Source organism: Hyaena hyaena, unplaced genomic scaffold (genome assembly GCF_003009895.1).
Source record: "Hyaena hyaena isolate Hyena2069 unplaced genomic scaffold, ASM300989v1 scaffold_65, whole genome shotgun sequence".
NCBI lineage: Eukaryota > Metazoa > Chordata > Mammalia > Carnivora > Hyaenidae > Hyaena > Hyaena hyaena.
Window position 1 is genome coordinate 2,786,537 of NW_024080697.1, and position 24,475 is coordinate 2,811,011.

The 24,475-nt window shown below is 49.7% G+C and overlaps 1 protein-coding gene across 3 annotated transcripts in view; it reads left to right on the forward strand.

The window, feature by feature from the left end:
* Nucleotides 1-24,475, forward strand: part of ESRRB (estrogen related receptor beta) — a 106,308-nt gene that overhangs the window by 74,137 nt on the left and 7,696 nt on the right. For 2 of the 3 annotated variants that reach the window (XM_039232194.1, XM_039232195.1), the window contains 2 exons: nucleotides 16,782-16,892; nucleotides 17,382-17,543. In XM_039232194.1, the coding sequence (XP_039088125.1) occupies nucleotides 16,782-16,892; nucleotides 17,382-17,543 (273 nt within the window). Of the gene's footprint in view, nucleotides 1-16,781; nucleotides 16,893-17,358; nucleotides 17,544-24,475 lie in introns of all 3 variants that reach the window. The other variant, XM_039232196.1, reaches the window with a different exon arrangement.

The window sequence follows — 24,475 nt, forward strand, 5'->3', positions numbered from 1 at the left end:
TGGCCGGGGTGGGGCCTGACAGCCTCTCAGACAAAGGACCTGGAAAACCGTTCGCTGCTTGTCACGGGACGCCCTCCGGCTTCAGCACAGCTCTGGGCTTTCAGCAGCTCTGCCTGGAAGGCCTGTCCTGCGAACTTCACCTTCTTCTCCTCACCTCGCTTCACCTGCCTGGGGCCAGCAGCCTCCCTGTCCCGCTCCATTTCCTCCTCCTCTCAGCCCTCGCCTGCCTTTTCCCCAAGTGTTTTCTGAAAGATATTTGATTTCAGTGAAAGCTGGGCTGACGTCCATGCAGTGTGCTCTCACTCGCTTTGTGCTTGTCGGGAGGGCGGAGGGCTCCTCCGGGATTCTGGGTAATTGGGTTAGTGGCCAGCTCATGTCAGGAAATTAAAAGGAGGCTCCGATCAGGTTCCCGCTGCATGGGATTTAATGGCTTTGTATTTATAGAGTATTCTGCCTCTAGCCCCTGCCAGAAATACCACTTTTCTGGCCCTGTGAATGAAAAAGAGGATGAGAGATGGCTTGCCTTTAAAAAGTCTTTCTCTTTTCCAGAAGACATTCGTGCTCTGAGACAAACCCACTCTCCAGCACTTCAGAGAACAGTTCTGAGCTGGAGCCCAAGAACACCAAGATGTATTCGTATCCCCCTCGGACCACTTTTCCATCTTAGGCGCATGTGCACAGACGCAGATGCACGCACACGTCTGACGGTTCACGAGGTCTTCCCAGGTGGCCTGAAGCCTCCGGGCCACTCAGGCACGATGACCCGATGCCCTGTGGCTGGGGAAATGTTGACTGAATGAAGTCATAGGGGATGATCCTGTCTGTGCCGAATCCTTATTACTGTTCGTTCAGGGCTTTGGGTGTGCCAGAGCATTAAATAACAGGTTCAGGGGTCATGCAGACCCAGCGAGCCCTCGGTGTCACTGCTAATCAGCTCCTTAGGTGCCTTACTTCAACCTCGGTAAGCCTGCTTTTCCTCCTCTGTAAAATGGGAATCATAATCCTAGCCATTTTCGTCATGCTCTCTACTCTTCAGGGAAGGCCCTCGGGTTGTGCCACCAAGTAGGATTGGAGGTAGATATTCTTCATCGTGTGATGGAAGTGGTTTTCTTTTGTGGTCCGGAAAGGGGTGTGGAATCTCCCACGGCCTCTCTTCCTGATCCTTAGCTGATGACCTTGTTTTCCATTTTCTTGAAAAAATACAAACAGTCGAGTAGGGGATTCCACCTGCGATTGAAGCCTCACATCTACCTGTTGTTTTCTGTCTTCGCCCCTGTTCGAGGTATCTCTGCTCCTGCCAAAAGCCAGTCTCCTGACCTGTGCTCTGACTCTTTCTCTTCCTTTATCAAGGACTTCAGTCCTGTAGGATCACTTGTGCTTCCAGCATCATCAGACTCTTCCTCACTACTGGATCCTTTTCATCGCACACACATACTTTCGTTTTCCCCTTATAAAAATCAAATTGAATTTTAAAAGTCCACAATTATACTTTGACCCTTTACCTTCATCCAACTACTGCTACTTTTACTGTGCTCCCCTTTTCAACAAAATTTCCCCACTTACTATATCCACTTCCTTATCCCACCCACTTTAAAATTTTTTTTTCCTTAAAAAGTAAACATTGGGGTCCCTGGGTGGCTCAGTCGGTTAAGTATCTGACTTCGGCTCAGGTCATGATCTCACAGTTCGTGGGTTCAAGCCCCGTGTCGGTCTCTGTGCTGACAGCTAGCTCAGAGCCTGGAGCCTGCTTCAGATTCTGTGTCTCCCTCTGTCTCTGACCCTCCCTTGCTCGCACTCTGTCTCTGTCTCTTAAAAATAAAAAAATGTTAAAAAAAAAAAAAAAGAAACATCGAATAGATTCAGAAAAACATTTAGAGTATATTAGTTAGGCTAAGGCTAAGCTTCTATAAAAAAGAGACTCTTTTCCCCTCTCAAAACAAACAAAACCCGGAAGCTTAAGCAGGATAGAAGTGTAGCCCTCTCTCATCTCTCCTGTAACAGTCCAGAGGTCAGAGGTGATCTGGGACTGGCTGGCAGCTTGGCCCTTCTTAGAAGGTGGACCCAGTTATCACCATCTTTTGGGCAGCTAGAAGGAAGCCTAGCCTAGCCAGATCATTGGAAAGGTGGGACCCAGAAATGCCATGTTTCTCCCATTCACAGCCCATTGGTGGAGCCTGGGCATATGGCGACATCTCTATAGGGAAGTCTGGGAATTGTAGTCTTTAGCTGGGATGCCATTTGTCCAGCTAAAGCTCTACTGGTATGGAAAAAGGGAATAATGTATTTTGGTGGGCAAAAACTGTTACATGCCAAAAATATATGTAAAGGATGAAGAATACTGGTTCCTTCCATCCAATATAAGAAAAAAACCAACTATCCTTACTTTTCAGGTTCCGTTTGTGCCCTTCTCCATTTTTATTACCCTCAGAGGTAACTTGCCTGGTTTCACATTATTTTGTCTTTGCTTTTTCAAAATTGTTTTTTTTAATGTTGTACTTTTTTTAAGTTTATATGTTTTTGAGAGAGCGAGTAAGCAGGGGAGGAGCATAGAGAGAAGGAGAGAGAGAGAATCCCAAACAGGCTCTGCAGTGTCAGGGCTGAGCCAGACATGGAGCTTGATCTCACTACTGTAAGAGCATGACCTGAGCTGAAGTCAAGAGCTGGAGGCTTAACCAACTGAGCCACCCAGGTGCCCCTAATAGTTTTATCATATGTTTATATCTCTATGGATATTGGGGGGGGTTGTTTTAAATGAAATTATACTATGTATATTCTGCATCTCAATTCTTTTAGTTAATCCTTATTAACTTTATTAATAATAAAGAATAATAATTCTTTATTAACTAAAAGAATTAACTACTTTTAGTCCCTCATCTGAAATGAGGGACATCTGGGTGGCTCTTTTGGTTAAGCATCTGACTCTTGACCTCAGCTCAGGTCTTGATCTCAGGGTGGTGAATTCAGGCCTCGTGTTGGGCTCCACGCTGGGCATGGAACCTACTTTAAAAAAGTATTTTTCTGAGGTGAATGCTCTCATTGCACGATGCTGTAATCCATTCATTTTCATTTCTCTATAGCAGGAGTCAGCCAGAGGATTAGTATTTTAGGCTCTGGGAACCAGAAGGTCCCTGTTGCAGCTATGTAACTTGCACCATTGTAATGTGAAAGCAGCCACAGACGATCCAGAAATGAATGAACAGGGCTGTGTCCTGATGAACAGACAAAGGACTGGGTTTAGCCCACAGACCTTAGTGTGCAAACTGCTGAACTATAGTATCACTGGATGAGTTTAGGAGAGTTTGATTTTCCTTTCTAGTGCTGAGGAAGCAGTGCTGCGTGAGTCCTGGTGCACACGCATAAGGGACTTCAGGCCTGGGGGTAGAAGGGCCAGATATGTGCATCTTCCACTTTATGAGATGATATGAAGTTGTTTTTTCATTTCGTTGTACTGATTTACTGCTAGTGTTCAGATGTTCTGCTTGTCCCATATCCTCAACGACACATTTTAAAAATACATATATTTGAGAGAGAGAGAGAGAGTGAGCAGGGTGAGGAGCAAAGAGAGAGTGAGAGAGAAGAGAGAATCCCAAGCAGGTTCCATGCTTTCAACACAGAGCCTGATGCAAGGCTCAGTCTCACAAACCATGAGCCAAAATGAAGTGCCGGACTCTCAACCAGCCGAGCAACCCGGGTGCTTCATCCTCACCAACACTTAACTTAGTGTGTGTAAAATAGTGTCTTCTTATCGCTTTAGTGTGTATTCTCTTCACTATCATATAAGCACATTCCATATGTGGTCCAGCCATTTGGGTTTCCTTTTCTATGAGGTGCTTGTCTGAGCCCTTTGCCTGCTTTTCTACTTTATTTTTTTCTCATTGTTTGTAGAAATCTTTATAGATTCTGGTCATTGTACTAGTCATTTTTCAGTTGTTGGGGTTGCAAAAAGCTCCCCATTTGAAGCTTCCTTCTCTTGACGGAGTCCTTTGATGATCAGAAGTTAATAATTTTAATAAATTGAATTTATCAATCTTTTCCTCTATGGTTTACACTTTTATGTCAGTCAGAAAGTTATTTTAATCTTTTTAACGTTTATTCATTTTTGAGAGAGACAGACAGATAGAGCATGAGCGGGGAAGAGGCAGAGAGAGAGGAAGACATAGAATCCATAGCCAGCTCCAGGCTCTGAGCTGTCAGTACAGAGCCTGACGTAGGGCTCGAACTCACACACCATGAGATCATGACCTGGGCAGAAGCTGGATTCTTAACCGACTGAGCCACCCAGGCGCCCCGGAATCAATTTTTGAGTACGATGAGCTCTTTACCCTCAGTCTGCCCTGGTCACACCGCACCCCTGACCACAGCCCTGAGCCTGCCCCCAAACCCCTGGCTGAATCTGGTACCCCTCTGTCTTCCCTGACTCAGGCTCTTAGTGATATTCCAAATAGGTGGCCAACCTCCTGTGCCCTTTTCTCTGTCATCCTGTTTGCCTGGTTTTCTCCTTACCTCTCTCACTGTGCTCTTTATCTTCTTCACCAATGCTTCTCTTTCCTGCCCTTTACATGTTGGTGATATTTGGGACCTGGAACCAGGTTCTTCTTCACCTGCACCCTGCAGGTAATCCCTTCTAGGTCCAAGACTTGATACAGATGGCTCTCAGTCTTAGACCTCCCGTTCCAGCTCCTTCCGTGCATTCTAGATACCAGTGCCCAACTCCCCTGCTGGCATGCCCACTGGGGTGTCTTATGAGGCATCACACAGACTCTACACACTGGTATACCCCACCACCTGAGTCTTCCCCATCTTAGGAACGGCACCCCTATTTGCCCCTTGCTCCAGCAAAACCTAGAAGTCATCCTGAACTTCTTTTGAGTCAGTGTCCAAACTACATTTCAGATCCTCCTCCTTTTCTTCATCTCCATGGCCATGACCCTGGTCCAGGGAAGCACCATCTTCTTCCTGGACCGTCACAACCCTTTCCTACCTGGACTTCCGATTCCAGTTCCTGTTTAATCCAATTCCCACAGCAGCCACAGTGATCTTTTTTAAGCACTAATGTGATTCTGTCACTTTGCTTCATATCATTCAGTGGCTTTCCATTGTACTTAGAATAAAATCTAAGCACTGTCCTCTGATCTTCAAGACCCTGCCTGCGTGGTCTAGCACCTCCCCACATTTTCAGTTTCATCTGGTCCCCTTCCTTTCCCTGCCCCCTCACCCCTGCCCACTCTGCTCCAGCCTCATTGGCTGACTTTTGATCCTCAAGCATGATGGACTCTTGCCCACCCTAGGGGCTCTGAACTGTTCCTCCTGCCTGGAATGCTGTCCCCATGGTCAGCCCCACATGCTTGCAGCTGTAACTTAAATGTCATCTCAGAAAGGCCTCTCTTCCTACTTCATTTCTATCATATCCCTTTGTTTGCTTCCCCACTGAACTTCTCCCAATCTGAAATTACCTTATTTATTCATTGTTTGTTTGCATGAGGTTTACTGTGACAGCTGCTAACCCAACGGCTATTGATTTAGGGGCTCATGAATTCTTCTGCAAATCTGGTGGAAATTCTTCCATAAAGCATATGCAAGTACTTGCACATAAAATTTTGCAGACATTTTAGGAACTTCACAGAACCCCTGAAGCCTACCTCAGAGGGTTCTGGAGTCAGATTAAGACCTGTTATTACAGAATCAGAGTTAGAGGTAGAAGGAACTGTGAAACAATTCAGACTCCTGGATGGTAAATTGCCTTGACAGTTAGACTGTCAGCTGTAGGGTGGGGAGTGGGCCACCTAGATACATCATCCAAAGGCTTAGGCACAATTGGGATTAGTAGGTAAGAATGCTATCATCGATTAGCAATGTCTGCCACAGACTAGGAAATGGAGGGTAGTGGAACAGCAAACAGCTATTTGCCATGCCTGATACTGTGCAACTGCATTTAATTTGCCCAAGGCCACGTGGCCAGTAAAAAACAGAGCTGGGTGGTATTTAGTCTCCTTGGTTATGTGAGAATTCCTTTTAAGAAGCCCATCCGAACTCAAAGTGGATGGTTTGACTAATAGCAAAGCCTGTAGCTTTTCCTCAAAGGGGAAAAAAAAGGAAGGGAAAGGAAGGAGAGACTGGGTCTAAACAGCTTGGCCCTGTCACATGTACAGTGTTGGCGACTTTTTGGCAGCTCAGAATGCAGGGCCAACCCAGGCTTGCTGAAATGTCCTTGGGCCCATGACGCGCTGAGTGAGAAGGGTCCAGGGGGGAGAGCAGCAGGAGATGGATACTTCCATAGACAGGAGGCCAGGACCTCATCACTCAGTACCGTTGTACCCACCCAGGAGCCATTGGCACAAGTCCCAGAATATTAGGTAGCATGTGGCTTTATGCACTCACAGGGCGCTCTTGACTTCTAGTGAGTCAAGCATGAGGCTGTCTCCACTATTATGATATAGCACCAGGGTAAGAGGCAGCCCTAAATAGACTTCCTGTCCTAGGCAGCAAGGTGAGCTCACCTGTCACCCAGACAGCACAGGTAGCTAAAGGAATCATCGCATGTGCAAGGGGTGTAGACGATTGCTTAGGGCACTCTCCTGCTGTGCTGGGGCACCTGTCAGCATGCCCCATGACCCGCAGCCTCTGGATACCCATACCTCCTTCTGTCTGAGTGGTTTTCCCATTTGGAGATGAGTCAGTCGTCATTTTGTAGAACTTACAGGGAGAGTCAATCCCTGAGTCCCCAAGGAGGAACACTGGTCAGACTAAGTATTGAATAAAACAGGTTTAGTGTAGTGCTCCCCAGACCCGGCAAGTCATCAGAATCCCTGGAGGGATGTTGAAAAATTATCCATTCCTGGACGTCGCGCCAGACCTGCTGACTCAGCACCTCAAAGGAGTCCGTAGTCAGAGTCTGTATTGTTCAGAGGCTTTCTGGGGCGCCCCAGTAATCCCACAGACTGGTGGTCTCAAGGTCAAAGCAAAGGAGATGGGATTTGGAGGTCAAGGTTCCAATCCTCCCTCTGACATTTCCTGGCTGTGTGACCCTGAGCAAGTCACCTGTCCTTTCTGAGCCTCAGTTTCCCCATGGAAAGAAGAATCATCCTGTGTTCTCCCTCTCTCAGTATTGTTAGGCAGAGTTAATGAGATATGGAAATAGCTTTGTAAACTCCTGCAGCATGGCACAAATGTGAACCTGCTTACATCGTTCATAAACTAAGGACACTCAGTTGAGGCAGGGTGGGCTGGGGGTGTGTGGGATTTCTGGGTAAGGGGAAGAGAAGGGTCCTAATCATGAAAACTTGGCCATGGCTGGAGAGATCCGGCCCTTAGACATGGATAGCTGCTCTGCGGAGGAGACCAGAGGACACAGGTACAGAGGCCTTTCCCTCTTCAGCCTGGTCTGAGCCTTGCCTGTGGGAAGAGAAATGTGACGGGGCAGTGCCTGGGCCAGGCTCTGGGCCAGGTGCAGGGCCACGCTTTTCAGAGCTTCAGCTGGTTATTTTTAGTGCCTGGCTAGAAAAGAAAGAAACTTGAACTGTCCCCAGCTGCTGTGCCCCTGCACACGTGGCTATTTTTACTTCCGAAAGACTGGGATCTTGTCCAGCTTAGGGAGGGAAAATCAGAAGAAAGGAGGGAGGTGGAGGGAAGCAGGAATTATTTTACTTCCATTAAGAAAAATGCCAGAAGGCTGATCTTATCAAGTCAGCAAGTGGACATCTGATCAGGATGGCTGCCACCTCTGGATGCCGACGCACCTGCAGTGGTTGGGAGAGGTCAGCAGATGGGCATGGGATCGAGAGGTCTGGGGGGCCTGCAATCCCTCCTTCCAAGGACTTTATGTCCCAGAGTGGCCCTGTGGCTTCTTTAGTATTTCCTGTGCCCTGAGTTGGGAAGTAGGATGGGACACAGCAGGTAGAAGGATCCCAGCCCAGTGGTGAGCCTGGTGGGGGCTGGGAGCCGTACAGCTGCAGCCAAGGCAGAACCTGGGTCCTGGGCTGGACAGAGGCAGTGCTCCACCCTGTGGGCATATTCAAGAGAGAACCTGTGGAGCTGTGTGTCCCTGGGCACACTATTCAACCTCTCTGAACCTTAGTTCCTTAAGGGTTTTGTTTAACGTATCTGACTTACGTAGTTACAAGTAAGGGGGTGTGTTTCCCTCTCTTCCCAAGAAGGCAGTCAGTTCCTGCCAGATCCTACCACCTTCCATAAGCAGATGAAAGGAAAGAAATTGCTATGAAGCGCCTACTGTGTACCAGGCACTTTGTTACTTTCACACATTTTATGTTACTTAATTCTACTAACCTGAGACAGTATTTTTAAAATTTTTAGTAGCTTTGTTAAGATACAATTCACTGCTTATTAAAGTGCACACTTCAGTGGTTTTAGGTATGTTACATTATTACTTTTTTAATGGTGGCAAAATATATATAACAAGCATTGCCATTTTGAAGACCATCTTTAAGTGTACAATTCAGTGGCACGAAGCACATTCACAGCGATTCTGTTTCCCAGACTTTTTCATCATCCCAATCAGAAAATCCTATACTCACTACGCAGTAACCTCCATTCTCTCACCCCCCAGTCCCCGGTAGCCTCCAGTCTACTTTCTGTCTATTCTAAATATTCATATAAATGGAATCATGCATCACCTCTCCTTTTGTGTCTGGCTGACATGTTCAAGTTTCATCCATGCTGTAGCAGGTTTCAAAAGTTCATTCCTTTTCATGGCTGAGTAATATTTCCTTGTACGTATGACCCCGCATTTTATTTATCCATTCATCTGTCAGTAGATCGTTGGGCTGCTTCCACCTTTGAGCTGTTGTGAGTCTTACTGCCATGAACACTGAAATATAAGTATCTGTTAGAGTTCCTGATTGCCGTTCTTTTGGGGATATACCTCGGAATGAAATTGCTGGGTCATGTATGGACATGTATGATAATTAGTTTAATATTTTGAGGAACTGCCAAGCTATTTTCTGCAGCAGCTGCACCATTTTGTATTTCCACAGGTAGCCAACATTTTTAATTCACCTTTTTATTTTTGAGATCATTGTAGATTCACATGTAGTTGTCAGAAGTAATACAGAGAGAGTCCACATGCCCTTTACCCAGTCTCCCAATGGTAGCAGCTTGCAAAACTAGCGCAGTATCACAGCTTGGATATTGATATTGATAGTCACGATAGAGAACACTTTTAAGGGTGAAGTATTTTTAATAATAATAATATTAACTGACACTTAATGATCACTTATTAGGTGTCCTTCACAGTATTTTAAGTGCTTTATTAATTTTTAATTTTTAATTTAAAAATGTTAATGTTTCTTTATTTTTGAGAAAGAGAGACAGTGGGCATGAGCAGGGGAAGGGCAGACAGAGAGGGGACAGAGGATCTGAAATAGGCTCTGTGCTGACAGCAGCGAGTCTGATGTGGGGCTCGAACTCACGAACGGTGAGATCATGACCTGAGCTGAAGTTATTCGCTTAACTGACTGAGCCACCCAGGCTCCATCTTACGTGCTTTATGTGTACTAACTCACTCGATACTCAACAACCATCCTATGAGGTGCATCTTGTTATTTTAGTACAGGTGTAGAAACTGAGGCACAGAAGGTGAAGAAGCTTGGGCCAGGCCACCCAGGTACTGGGGGGCTAGAATCAGGGATTCTATCCAGGTCTGACCCTGAGGCTAGTGCTTCTTTCCTGGCTACTCCCCCTGTTCACTCTGCCTTTCCTTGCAAGGGTAACCAAGCACATCTCACCTTCCCATTGTCTTGGTCAGGGCTGGGCAGGAGCCGATGTCCCCTCAACAGGTCACCAAAGAGGATTTAATGAAGGAACTATTTACAGAGGGCCAGGTGCATTCGAAGGAACCAGTCAGAAGTGGTGATGGCCCCCAGGGCTAGCAACAGTGGGGAGCCTTTAGCAACGCCAGCCTGAAAAGACTTGGTGGGAATTGCCCGAGCAAGAAGGTGAGAACGTACCTGTTCTCAGAGGTCAAAGTCAGGCTGCATTCCTGCCTGTGTGGTCTTGGCAAGTTACTCACCCTCTCTTACCCTCAATTTCCCCATCTGTAAAATGGGCTAATAGAATCTTCCTTTAAAGTTGTTGCAGTCCCTAAGTGAAATGGTTAGAGCAGAGGTCACCCCAAATAACAGCTGGTCAGTAGATGTGAACTTTTCCTTATACTCGTGTCTACAAGATTTAGCAGTTACCATGTTGGCTCACTGTCTAGTCTTGAGCTTAACTACAGGACTCAGTCTGCACAAGAACATGGATTCCAGTGATTATTGATCTTTTTGAATTCTTAGCAAATTTATGAATGCTTAAATTTGGCCCACACCTGTTAAGGGATTAATAGTGCTGAACAATGATTAAAACAAAGGATATGTATTCATTGTAGTACTTAGAGATCTGGAATAGCTCATATGTAAGTATTAGGAATCATTTAAAATCAGAAAGTATCAATAAGATGGTACAATCAAATAATCCCAGACAGTGATTATAAGTTGATTAGTATTTTAATATGCTCCCTGAGCCTGCTTTTTTAGATAGTTTGCTAAAACTATAAGAACACAAACAATAAGGCAACTCTCATTTCAAGTTCAGGTTGCCTTCTCTGTCTCTCTCTTTTTTTTTTTCCATTTGGTGTTTGTAAGACTTAAGCATCCTCATTTAAAAAGTAATTGCCCATTTTATTAGTGAAAATTGCTTTCTGTTGCAAGTTACGGAGAACTTGACTGCCAGTAGCTTAAGCATCGATAAATGAGATTGATTTCCCTACCTACGAGGGACTCTGGAGATCGGCATTTGCTGGCGTTTCACAGGCTCTTTCTGTCTTCTTTTGGTGTTCTTTGGCTTCCTCACTTGGCTGCCACAGCTCTAACCTTCACCTTCCAGGTCAGGGCAGGAGAAAGGCAAACAGAGTTGCACCAAACAAGTCTGTCTCTTGTACTGGAAAAGCAAAACCATTCTCGGAAGCCCCTAACCTGGACTTCCCCTTACAGCCCATTGGCCGGAACCAGGTCATATGACCAGCGCTTGCTACCACTGAAACTGGGAAAGGAGGGACCGGGATTGGTACGACTACTGTGCTACAAACAAAGCTCGGGTTCTGTTAGCATGCAAGAGAGGGAATGGAAAGAAACTTGGGCAGACAACTGATAATGTCTGCCAGACCCAACCGTTGGAATTTGGCGATTTGTTTGTAAAAGATTCATGATCCAGCATCTTGCTGCAGTGCTCAGGATGAGAACCCAGTCCATGCCATTATCTCATTTACTAAAACCATGAGCAGCGTACTCCAAATATTGGCAGATAGTAAGTACAAACACAGTTGACCAATGTCTGTTTAGGCAGAGTGCAGAATAAGTCAGACCTCTATCTGCTGTCCATGTGTTTGAGAAGCTGGCCATTCTGAGTTCAGAGCAGACCATGTCAATAAAGACAATTGCGTAGAAGGCAGGAGGTGACTGGCCTGAAAACACTGTACAAATACAGAAAATAAAGAGTGCTTGGCCATAGAAGGAGGGTGCCCAGGAATGTTCAAGTCCATAAAGGGTTCTCTTGTGAAAGGGGATAGTCTCATTGGATGGGATGGAGGGTAGGTAGAAAGTGACTAAGAGACAGAATTTAGCTCATTACAGGGGAAACTTTGATGAGGAATGGGCTCTCCTAAGGGAGTGAATTTCTGGAGTCTGGGAGACAAATGGAAGCTGGGAACAGGATAAGACCCTGAGATTCTTTTGCTTCCTAAGCCTACAGGGCTTCATTTGAACTGGTGCATGTTTTACTCAGACACTTGACTGCCTATCACTGGTGGGGTGCTGAGTGTGGGTGACAAAGATGAAGCAAAGTCCTTGCCTAGGAGATGCCCACAGCCCAGCAGGGAGATGAGCATAGCATGTATTGTGAAGAGTTGTTGTTTTGACCGTAGTTGTTAAAAAAAAGAATAAGCAAAAGGAGCCCAAGAAGGGCACAGCCAACTTGGCCAGGGGGAGTCTGGAAGGGCTTCTCGGTAGAAATAATATTTGGACTAGGCCTTCAAGGTAAATTCAGATCTTAATTGCCTTTGGGAATGGTGTGGGCAAGAGGGATAGGGCCACATCTTTTGGGCGGGGACCCATGGGAAGGGGGCCCCTGGGTTGGGAAGCACAGATCTCTACCATGGGACCTCTCTACCCTAAATGACAATTTAGTAAACCCTGTTGGGGACAGTTTGGGGGACGGAGAGCTCAGAAAATGGAGCTGATGTGGACCCTTTCCCTTAGGAATCAGTTGAGTTGAAAAGTGAATGGGAACAGAGGGAAACAAGCGCAAGGTGGCACGCAGAGTGCCAGTGAATGCTGCCATGTGGGCCGTGGGAATGACGGCCTCACCTGGCTGTCGGAGCCACTGCCAACTTAGCAAGCATTTCTGGTGTCAACAAAAGCCATATTTGGTGAGCAGTGTTGATATTGCCATTGCCTCCTTCCCCATACCTGATGATGAGACCAAGGCTCTGAGAGCCAACGGGCCAAGGCTGTTGAGACGGGTCTGGGACCTTGACCATTGGATCCCGTAGGTTGGAGCCATTATGGGCTTGTGGCTGGGGGAAGATCTGGGCAGGAAGCCAGGGTGCAAACCTGGCTCATGTCAGACATCAATTCAGGCATAATCAGACCCAACAGGCTACTTTTCTTAAGAAAACAGAATAAGCTGATAATTGATGCATGTATTGATTGGAGCCATTGACCATCCTGCCATGAAGATCTGAAGGAGGAAATTTAGAGGAGAGATTACACCCACTGGGCCCAGGGGAGCTGTACCCTGGAGGAGCAGAGAGCGTGGATACTGGCTCTTTTACTGGGCAAATTACTCAAGCACCCAAGCCTCAGTTGTTCTCATTTGTAAAATGGGGATAATTGTGCCTGCTTTATATGTTGTAGATGACAAAGGGCAATACATAAAGTCCTCCATAAATTAGGCTGTTCTCATGATTGTTGCTACTGTGACTTACCAGAGGGTTGTACATAGTTGTTGGGGAAGCGTAACAATAATAATGGTGATGGTGATGACAGTAAAAGCTCAAGCTTTCTTTCTTTTGTTTTTAATTTTCTAATGTTAATTTTTGAGAGGGGCAGGGAGGGCACAGAGAAAGATGGAGCCAGAGGATCTGAAGCAGTCTCCTCTGTTAGTGCAGAGCCTGATGTGGGGCCTGAACCCACAAACTGTGAGATCATGACCCGAGCTCAAGTCAGACACTCAACCAACTGCGCCACCCAGGCTCCCTTAGCTCTGGCTTTCTAAGCATCCACTGGGCACCATGACAGACCCTATAATGGGATGGAGAGCAGCCCCTCATTGTAGGGGTGCTGTTGGAGCTTGAAGCCCTGGAGGAAGCACCCAACCCAGGGGATGGGAAGGAGGCCCATCCGTTCCTGTATGCATCAAGACTTTCTTGAACACCCACTGCAGGCCAGGCCCTATATCAGGACAAAGAACATTCTATATGGAGGTTGTGACAGAAGTGGCAAGTGCCCATCGCCTTGCCTTGCTAAGGGACCCATGCCTCGTTCAGTGTTTTGTTGAGCAGTTCCCATTCCTGCTATACCAGCTGGGGTGGGTGTAGGCGAGAGCTCGTGAGACTGGCTTCAGGAGAGAAAGTCCGTGAAGTAGGGAGGGGCTCATCCCGGACTCTGGTTAGAGCCTGGCACACAGTAGGTGTGCAGCAGGGAGCTGCTTTGTAGCTGTGTCACAAGAGGGGGTCAGGAAAACAGGGAACTTTCCCCAAAAAAACCTTCAAAGGAGGAGCCATCCTTCCTGCCTTTGTGTGCCAGCTCCTTCTGCCCTCACTGAGGGGCCCAGGAGGGGTGGCAGCTGGGAGCCAAAGTCCCACCAGCATGTAGCTTTAGGTCCTGTACCGGATGGGCCTCCATTGCCACCTTCAAGGTCCTTGGCACTGCCGGTCCGTAGGAAGCTATATTGCAGCCCTTTCCAAACCCCCATGAGCCTCCGAGTCACCTTGTTAAAGTGCTGACGCCCGTTCCTAGGGGGCAGCGTGAGGTGTTTGCATTTCAGCTCCCAGTTGATGCCTGGCCTGGACCACCCTTTGAGAAGGAGGGCAGCGGCCGGTGTCCCACCTGCCTTCACTCAGCACTCTGTCACACGTGTGCTAACTGCACTGCCTCCTTGTGACCACAACTCTGCCCAGGGCTTGCCCTGGTCACCAGAGCCTGCTCAGCCCCGGCCCGGGAAGGGCTGGTGACTGTCAGGAGGGGCGGCTGGATGCCCCAAGGCCCTCGTCTGCAGCAGGGTAACCGGGGCGTGTCCTGCCTTGTCTCCCAGGGTCCTCAGGAAGGCTGAGCCTCGGCGACAGCAGTCGCCTGCTCACCTACTCAGGCACACACCCATGATTGGCTTTCTTCCTGAGCTCACCTTCCAGATGAACTCTCTTTGTCTCAGAGTCTGAACCTAGGCAACCCAACTGTCGGTGTGGTCATTTGCAATCCACTCTGCCCCTCAGAGCAGAGGGGAGTTCACAGGAAGCTTCTCAGGAGGCTCAAGGACCACACTTAGATGCCAGGCGAGGACCAGGGGCAGCTCTGGAAAGCCCAGGTGCTGGAGATGAGTAACCAGGAGACTGAGGCCCAGGGCTGCCCGCACCCCCGCTGCCGAGCCACCACTGCAGCCCCAACCCATCCTCACCCTCCCTCTCTCTTGGTGCCATTTGATCAAAGCCTCCAGCTAGTTGTTCCTGAGTCACTAGACCATGCTTTGACCTCTAGAGGGTCGAATGAGATACTCAGAGTTGGGGTGGGCACAGGCCCCACTTACGAGATGACCCACAATAGGGGAATTATTAAACAGGAGGCAGGGGTGGGGTGCGGGGTAGACCCTCCCCCCGCCCCCGAAATGTTTACTGCATCCATGTTCAGCATCAAGTACAGGAATGTCAGACTGTGTGGTAAAAAGGGTACTGCTGATGAAAATGCAGAGCAGTGACTGGCCCCACGGAGTCCCCTTGGGCCATCTGGCTCAGTGGCTCACAGCATCCTCCCTGAAGGAGGGGTGGTCTGAGCACTTGACTGGGAGCCTGCGGGCACGGTACCATGGGGCACTCCTCACCCTGATTCCTGTAGGGCAGTTAGCACCTACCTGAAGGTCTGGTCCTTCTTATTCAGCACACAAAGTGATTTCACTTTCTACCGCTCTCTTTGCTCCAGGAACTTCCTCCCTTGCCCAGGGACTTAAATGTAGTAGCCGGAGGTCTTAAGAAACAGCCAGAAAATCACCCCTGGCATGAATGGGATCTAAATCCTCATTCCATCCGGTCACTAGTATTGCTGCCTTCTGGCCTCTCCTCAGGAGGAGCCTGAGCTGATGGGACTGGCTGCTGCCACCACCAAGCTAGGAGGACAGGCAGGAGGTGGTGGCAGGGAGAAAGTGCCTGGAGGATCAACTACTAGGGCTCTGAGGGCGATGCTGTTGACCTTTGAGGAAAGGAACAGGAAGTTGAACTTGACCTGTCACCTCAGAGGCTGAGGTGGCACTGAGCTCTCTTCCTCTCGGGACTCTGTCTCTGTCTCTCACTTTTTTATTTTCATTTATAATTTTTAAAAATTTTAAAAAATATTTCTTTTTGAGAGAGAGAGAGAAAGAGAGAGAGTACAAGCAGGGGAGGAGCAGAGAGAGAGGGAGACACAGAATCTGAAGCAGGATCCAGGCTCCGAGCTGTCAGCACAGAGCCCGATGTGGGGCTCGAACTCACAAACTGTGAGATCGTGACCTGAGCTGAAGTCCGACGCTTAACCGACTGAGCCACCCAGGCGCCTCACTGTCTCTCACTTTTTATGTGTTTTAATCAAGCCCTGTTTCATGGTAAGCTTCAAGGAGCCGCTCTGCTTCCTGTAATAGTTCATACTTTGGAGCTGATTTGTTGGATCCCATCCATTTCTCAGGGCAGGCCATGTAGGTTGGTGGCCAGTCTGTCCTTGTGTGCCTTTGGATGGGGAACCTGTTTGAGGTCCTGTCCGCCCTGCAGGTTGGTGAGGGATGTCAAATGGTACCAACATGTCTGTCCAGACCGCAGGCGCTGAGGCTGGGGTGGGTTCCTGGAAGGCCATATAGACCCAGGGAAATAGCAGATCGCTCTGGGATAGGGCCTCATCCTGGGAAGGGATGTCAGTGTGGAGTGGCCACACCTGCTTTTGCACCTGCTGTTGGGAGACTTCGAGGCACTCATTTTCCAGGTGTGGCCAGGACCACCTGCACCCTCATCTAGGAGAGTCCGGCCCAGGCCTGCCCATGGCCCTGCTGCTGAGGGTGCCCAGACCAGTCCTCACGCTCCCTGTAGTTTATCTAGAAGACGGACTGTAGAACTCCATCTTAAGGTCTGTGAAAGTGGGATCCAGAAATTGACATTTGTAATGAATACCCATTCAGGTGCTGCTCATGTGAAAAGGCTGAACGTTCTTGTTCTCGTTCTTTGGAGGTGCCTGCTGGTGGCAGAGATTCCCTTTCCCATCTGGCAAGCCAGCTCAACCCTCCCTGCATTCACAGCACATCTAGAATAACAATTCTTCCTTCTCTAATGTCTAGAGGAGTGCTTCCGTTGTGCTTTCCCTTTGGAGACGAAAGACTCAAGCTGGAGGTTGCTGGGGGTAGATTTCAGGAGGATGCTGAGTCCAGCGGCTGGGCCAGGCCCGGGGCAGCTGGGAAGGCATCAGGTCGTGAGGGCCGAAGCCAGTGTTGCAATTCCAGAGTTGGTGTTGACACCCTTGATGTGGCACGACCTGACGCCTCGCCCCTTTCCTCCCCAACAGGTGTGCGCCTTGACCGAGTGCGTGGAGGCCGCCAGAAATACAAGCGACGGCTGGACTCTGAGAGCAGCCCCTACCTGAGCTTACAGATTTCTCCACCCGCTAAAAAGCCATGTGAGTGTCGGGCGGCCCATGCCCCTTCTGCTAGCATGGGTACATGGGACATGGGCACCCCCCGGGGAGGTGCCACCTCCCACTATTGGCTGGGAGACAGTGCAGGTCTTGGGGAGATGGCCTCGATGGCTGGTCTGGTGTTGGGTGTGTCAGGCTTCATTCGGAAGGCCTATCCGTGTGGGATTTACAGAATGTGGCTCCAAATGAAGCATGATCCTAAGAAGGCCTAGGCGCCAGCATCCAGAGCATGTCACCCTCACCTGCCCTTCAAGCATGTTCCTCTCAAGTTCCAGCAACTTCCCTCAGAGGGATGTTTCTTAAAAGCCCAAATCAGCACTGCCAGCAAGTTAGTGGTGTGAGAAAGGGAGCGGGGGAGGTGACCCTCTGGGACTCCTCAGAGCCTGACTTTTCTTCCTGAGCCACTCCAGGCTCCACCCCGGCCCTTACCTCTTCCCACAACGTTCACACTCCTCCTTTGGTCGTTGGCAGTGACCAAGATTGTCTCCTACCTGCTGGTGGCCGAGCCGGACAAGCTCTACGCCATGCCTCCCCCTGGCATGCCTGAAGGCGACATCAAGGCCCTGACCACTCTTTGTGACCTGGCAGACAGGGAGCTCGTGGTCATCATTGGCTGGGCCAAGCACATCCCAGGTGAGTCCCGTAGGACCAGGGGAGAGGGGCGTATAGCCAGGGAGTCCCAACCACTGTCCCCACCACCGTGGTTCTGATGCATGGGAGCCCGGGACCCAGGAGCCGTGTTTTCTTCTGGGCTCCTTTTCTCTTTGTGGGATTGGAGGGAAGCAGGTGTTGGAAGGTCCAGTAACATTCCTAAACTTTCAGGGGCTCTTCAGAACCCATTATCATTCTAGAGTGTTGATGATCACCTCTTAACAACAGGTGAGAATCAAAGAGGAAGTTTTCTGAGTCCTTAAAGGTCAAAGGGTTTTCTTGCGGCCCTTATTAGAAATGTCCCGGGAAACAATACAGGAGAGAATTTGAGTCTCTTGCTTCCTTTAGAGGCCAGTGGACTGGAGTGGTTGAGAACATGGGCTGGGGAATCAAAGTCTGGGATTCAAAGGATTCACCATCTGGATCTGCAGCTTACTAGCTGTGTCACCCTTGGTGGGTCATCTGACCCCTCTGAGAACAGGGAGTGACAGCAATACCTCCTTCGTGGGCTCTGACGTGAGGATGAGATGCAGGTATGAGTGTGATCTGTGGTATGTACTTACTGTTCGTTGCAGACACACTATTGCCACTTGTCTGATCCCAAGGGAGGCCTGTCTCTTTATAGGTGGCATGGAAAGTACATGTAGTAAATGCGTTTCGGGTGATATGGCTGTTCACTGCGCGTGGCCCAAACCCTTCCTTCAGCATCCTCAGTCTGGACAAACGGTGGAGACTGGTTTTTAATTTTATTTTTGTAGACACCGACACCCACATATTTTGTGTTACACCCACGTTGGGGAGCCTTCGAAAGCCTGTACAGCTTATTCCTCTTATGGTTCTAACAGCTTGTCTCGTAGTGAGGTGGGGATGTCGTTTTCCTCTGGCAGTCATCCACCGTGGGCTTGGAGGCTTACGAGTTCTGTGACGTGGGGCAGTTTATCTTCCTGTCTGTAGATCCTCTGTGTGTGTGTGTCGCCAGCTCTGAAAAACGAATATAGCATGCATGGTGGTGTAGCTAAGGCGTCTGAGACTTGAGATGCCGAGGCCCACGGTTGACTGGGGGTGTCAGATGTTTTTATAGAAGACGTGCGTGCGCAACCTATGTGAGGGAGCCTTCCTGTGGACAAGGGGCCCGGGAGGTGATGCTGGTGTCACTTAGCTGGCAGGAAGCATAGAATTCCTTCCACAGGGACTCGCTGATGGCCTCTGGCCTTCTGACTCAGGGGGTGGGGCCTCCCCGGAGATCTGAGCCAGAGCGCCCTTACTAAGGAGCTCAGCCTCTTGGGATTACGCACTTGGTAGTTTTGAATCTGGCCTGTGCTGATTCAGCTCAGATGTGGGGTCAAGCCACTGCTTAAGACACCTCAGCCCGGATTGCTCCAGTAACCCAGGGCCGAATCCGGCACAGCTCCCCCTGCCCTGCACATCGTGCCCTCCCCTGCCATCACACGCTCCTCTTCCCAGCGATGGCCCAGGGGTGGCTCCTGGCGGTCTCCCAGGTCACTGCTTCCTTCTCCTGCCACGTCTGAGGGGAGGCGTAGAACCAGGAGGCACTGTCTCCCTTGCACCCATTCTCTCCTTGCCCCCCTGCCCCCCACCAGCACCATCTCCCATCCGCGCCCAACCAAGAGGGAGGTGAGGTTGTTAGGGACACAGACTCTGGACTCAGGCAGACCTGAGCTCTGATCCAAGTTCTGTCCTGGCTGGCCTTGTGAAGAGATCTCATTTTCTGAGCGTCCGTGTCCTTGCCTGTGAATTGGGAATCATAACAGATAGTAAGGCGCCGTCAGCCCAGCCCCCGCACACAGTGGGTGCTTGATAAGTGGTGGGGACCGTGACCATGTCATTGTCTTCGCTAATAGTATTAAAAGCTTCCTTTCACATCTTCATTTTTCCTTGTCCAGAGCTGAAGTCTTTTTGATTAAAAAATAAAATAAACATAGGGGCTCATTTGTCAGAAACACTAATTTGCCTATTTTGCATACATTTGCATGCTGAATTATTTGGGCCTGACCTTCTAGTGTTTAAGGTAAAATTAATTAATAGCGTCTCCTGCCACTACATGGTAAGCCTCATACCAAGTGCCTGGTATGTTTAAACTAATAGACTTAATCCCATCTCAGATTAGATGGAAAACTCATCTGAAGATCTGCTCACTAGTCTTGAGAGAGAGAGAGAGAGAGCGAGAGAGAGAGAGAGAGAGAGAGAGAGAGGGCCAGAAAGGAAGCAGGTTTATTAGCAGGGTAGGTGCAAGCCAGGGCCCCACCTGGGACTGACGTCAGCTCCTGTCCATCCCGGTTCCTGGACAGCAGAAGGTCCCTTAAGATGGCTCCGGTTAGCGCTCTGAGGCAGAGCCCCGCCTACCTTCCTTAAGCATAGGAAACTGTATCTCTCCGTATCTGTCCACAGCCTGGCATACAGAGGGCATTTTGTACTTGCCTTTGCGTGCATTTATTGAGTATTAACTACCTGTAAGGTCTCTTGCCAGGAGTCGTGGCTGATCCAAAAGAATTAGATTAATTTCGGCCCTGGAGATCTCATTTACAAATAAGATGGATAATTTTTTTTTAATAAAATACTTTTTCTTAAAAAATTTTTTTTAACATTTATTTTTGAGAGAGAGAGACAGACAGAGCATGAGCAGGGGAGGGGCAGGGAAGGGGAAGACACAGACAGGCTCCAGGCTCTGAGCTGTCAGCACAGAGCCCGACGTGGGGCTCGAACTCATGAACCGTGAGATCATGACCTGAACCGAAGTTGGATGCTTAACCGACTGAGCCACCCGGGTGTCCTGACAAAATACTTTTTCGTGAAAAATTATAAACATGAGGCATCAGGAACCTCCCTGGCGCTTGCTTCCATGTTACCACCCCACTGCCCACTTCGTTTCGCCTCTTCCGTTCCCCTCTCCTGTTCTGCGCACTTGGAAGGCTGCAAGGAGAACCAGGGACAGAGAGCTGCCACAGGCTGCAGGGGCAGAGAGCAGATGCTGAGCTGGGCCTCCGGCACTGACGGGCAGTGGCCACGGAGGAAGAGCCCAGAAGGGCAGCAGGGCTTCACGAACATGAGTTTTCGGGCTGCAGGCCAGAAGCTAACGCACGCACACAGGCGCGGAGCCACCAGCCAGCCCAGGAGGAAGGATTGTTTGAGCACAAAACTCCTTTCTCAGCAGCAACCCCCCCTTCACTCACACGTTTGAACACACAGGGCGCTCGCACACGGGCGGGCTCCCCAGGGAGCTCAGGCTGCTCGTGGCTCACTCAGAACAGCAGCCATTCCTTTGTCTCAGTCCGTCCGAGGTGGCCTGACCCCGCACACATGTAGGCTTTTACCAGGAGTTGACTTTTCCAAGTCCCGGGCTGCTGAGAGGATAAGCTGGGGTCTTCAAAGTGCCCACCTCTTGTTCCCCAGGAGCGACAGGTTCGAACAAGGGGCAGCAGCCTTTAAGAGGCAGTGCGTCTCGCTTGATGGATTGTCCTGTCACCCCAGGCGGCCTGGAGGGTGCGCCGGCAAGGAGAGCCCTCCCCAGCCGGGTGGACATGTGCACACTTCTGCGGGGAAGGGACCCCCAGAGGCCTCCACGGAGGCTTCCTCGGCAGCCCTGCTCCCAGGTAGCCACCGTCTGGCTCGCGCGGGGGAGAGAATGCCAGCGGCCGATGAAATATGGGCTGCCGAGTGACAGCAGCTGTGTCTGGAGTGGCCTCAGATCCTATAATTACATCTCCCTTTATTACCTCTGCTAATGGCCCTCCAGGTCGACAGAAACGATAATAAATTAACAGATTATGAACTCCACTTGCCACAAATTATGTGCTCTTTTTTTTTTTTTCTTAAATTCTAGGAGCTCATGCTGTCAAACCACTGGGGGGATGGGGCCTTGGGAAGATCCTGAATGTTATCAGATTAGTTGGTGCAGATAAAGCAACTTTGGGGGTGGGGACGCCGGCTTGGGCATGGCAGGACCTCAAGCGGGCACGCCCAGGGGCCACACCAGCCTCTCCCAGCAGCCACCCTGTCCCAGAACTGCTAATTGCTTGTTGGAGGAGGAGACCCAGCCCAGCACGGAAAGCAGACCTGGAGGGTGCTTGGCCAAAGGGCAGGGAGGAGCGCTTCAGCCCTTTGTTTGGGTTTAAATAAAAGAAAGAATATGTGCTTTCGGTAAAGATGACCAACAGTGACAGAGGGATGGAAATTAAGGAGTTCAAGTTCCCTCATCTTTCTTAAACATCCTCCTGGGAATTTCCTGTGCATGTACAGCCGCGGTGTGTGTGTACAGGTGTGTGTATGTTCTCTCCCCACTGTAGGACCATTCTAGAGTACTGCTTTACATCCTGCTTTCTCCACTGATTTATAGAACATGGTAGCACTTCCCTTGTGCTAGGCAGCGTACTCAGTGCTCCACACCTTAGCTCATGTAATCCAAACAGTCCCATTAGGAAAGTATTATTATTATTATTATTCCCATTTTACAGATGAGGAAACCAAGGCACAGAGACGTGGACATGTCCAGCGTCACAGCCAGTGGTCAGCAGAGCTAGGATTCTAGTGTCTGGCTGTGGTGTCTGTCTCCTTTATAGTTAAGTCTTCCTTACATTCTTGGGTATCTTTCCACGCCCACAGGAACAGTTCTACTTCATTCTTTCTGGTGGCTTCTAATGTGCCATTCATTTAGCTAATAATTATGTTTATATAGTAATTACATGTATCACATTAGTTACATTTAGGTTGTTTCCTGCTTGAGGCCATTACAGTCTGATCTAGCAAACACTCTTTCACATCTATCTCTGCGTATTTGTGCATACTGTTCTTCCGGGGAGAAATTCCTAGCGGTGGAATTGCTAGGTTGAAGGAAGCATGCCTTTTGTTTTATGCTTGATTTAATTTTGTTTGGGGACACCTTAAATATGGACACGTTCAAAAGGCAAAACTAGATAGAAATGTGCGCACAGAACCTTTCCCTCCTTCCCTGTCGCCTCCCCTCCTTCCTCCTAGAGCTAAGTCTTTATATTTCATTCTTCCTTCTGGTGGGTTTTTTTTTTCAAGTACTTTTCAAGTACTAGAAAGTGTTTGAGCTTTTTAAAATATTAGAACATACCACATCCCCTCCCACCCCACCCCCTTGTACAAAGAGCAGCAGTCTCTGTATACCATTCAGCACTTTGGAGAGTACATTTGGATTTTCAAAGCCCTTTCCAGATCCTTTTGAAGCTGCTCAAGGAGAAGGAGAGAGGTCAGGGGCCAAGGATGGAGTTCATTAGCAGAAAGTCCGCACACAGACCCAGGTCTGTCCCCAGGCCCCCTCCTCCCACCTGCTCTGCCCGCCTCCCAGAGGGCGGGTCTGTCTCTGGCTTCTACACGGTGGGCAAAGGTAGCATTTTCCAAACTCTGTCTAAACGACTAAGAGGGTCTCACTGACTTCTTCGGGCCCATTTTCTTGTCACCTAGGAATCCGGGTCCAAGAGCATTTGTTTGTGGTCCTCTGTGCTGGGAATATGCATTGGGCATCTGCCTTGTCCCCAGCTGGCACTTGGAGCTGGGGGCGGGAAGATGGGCAGCAGCTGGTCCCCGCACCCTGGGGTGCGCTCGCCAGCGGTGCCCTGACCACCCTCTTTAGGCCCCTCTTAGCACGCAGGGCTCAGCCCCATGTCTTCTCCTGCAGAGCCTTCGGCACTCAGGCCAAGTTCGCCCATGATGTGTTCTGAGAGTCCTCCATCTCCCTTGTTCTTTTAACTGTCCTAACTTCACGGTGACCGCAGAGCTGGGTGCTCAGGGCATGCCTTTCCCTATCAACTGCGAGCGCTTACGCACAGGGGCCCTTTCTGGTTTGAGTTCACCATTCCGCCCACACGGCCTGGCATTTAGCAGGTGCCCAGTGAGGATGTGCTGGATGAATGAAGAGACCGACCTGCTGTTAACGTTCCTCTGGTGGTGGTACCCGCGTGATGGGCCTCTGAGGGGTCCTTTATCCGTTTCCAGAAGCCTCATTCTTACCTCTCTTTTTGCAGTTGTCTGTTAATTTCGCCCCGTCCACCTCCTACATCTTTCCTCCCAGTCTGTCGTTTCCAGGGCAGCGCCCCAGTCCCTGCGTGCACACACCCTCATGAGCCGGCTGATTGGGATCTGTTAATTAATGTCGCCCAAGGCCTCTCCCGCTCAGAGACCTGATAAGGGAAATTGGATGTCCATTCTATCTGCCTTTTATTACCTCCCGGCTTTTGCTGCCGCCACAGGCTGCCACACCCCCCCTCGCGTGCCGGGATCGACAGCACGCATGCACCTGGCCCCTCTCCCTGAGGAGGTATGTCGGTCCCGGCCTGCCTCATCCACCAGTGTCATTGCTCAGCTCTTTTGTCAGTCACCCGTGGGTGCCAGCAGCCAGGTGGTGAGCCAGGAGCCCCAGGAGTGCCCCTACAGCAGAACGCTTGTGCACTGGTTGGAAAATGGAGTGAATTTTAGACTCAGCGGACAACAGGTGAGGGATGGGAGACTCCACGGAAACCCAGAGGGATGTCAAGAAGCTCAGGACCATCCCAGGCCTCCAGCTATGCCAGGAAGGGAGAAGAGAGACATGCCAAGAGCATGCTGATAACAAAAACAGTAACAGTAATGACAGCCATGGGCATCACCCCTTGGTCAGGCTCGCTGGGCACCGCTGGTATAGGGGACCGAGAGGGGCTGTCTGATAACCACCACTTCACCCTCGAAGCCCTCACATCAGTGCCGCACCCACACGGGGTGAGGTGCCAGGGCGCCAGTGAAGCAGAGGCCCACATAGGTATGCTCATCCCGGGCAGCCCTGATGCACAGAGCAGGTGGCCCATGGAAACTCTTCCTTCTTTCCATCCGTCTGGTGTGGTCAGCGTGGGAGCCAATTGTGGGGTTTCTGGTTGAAGTTCCCACCTTGTGTTTAGTGA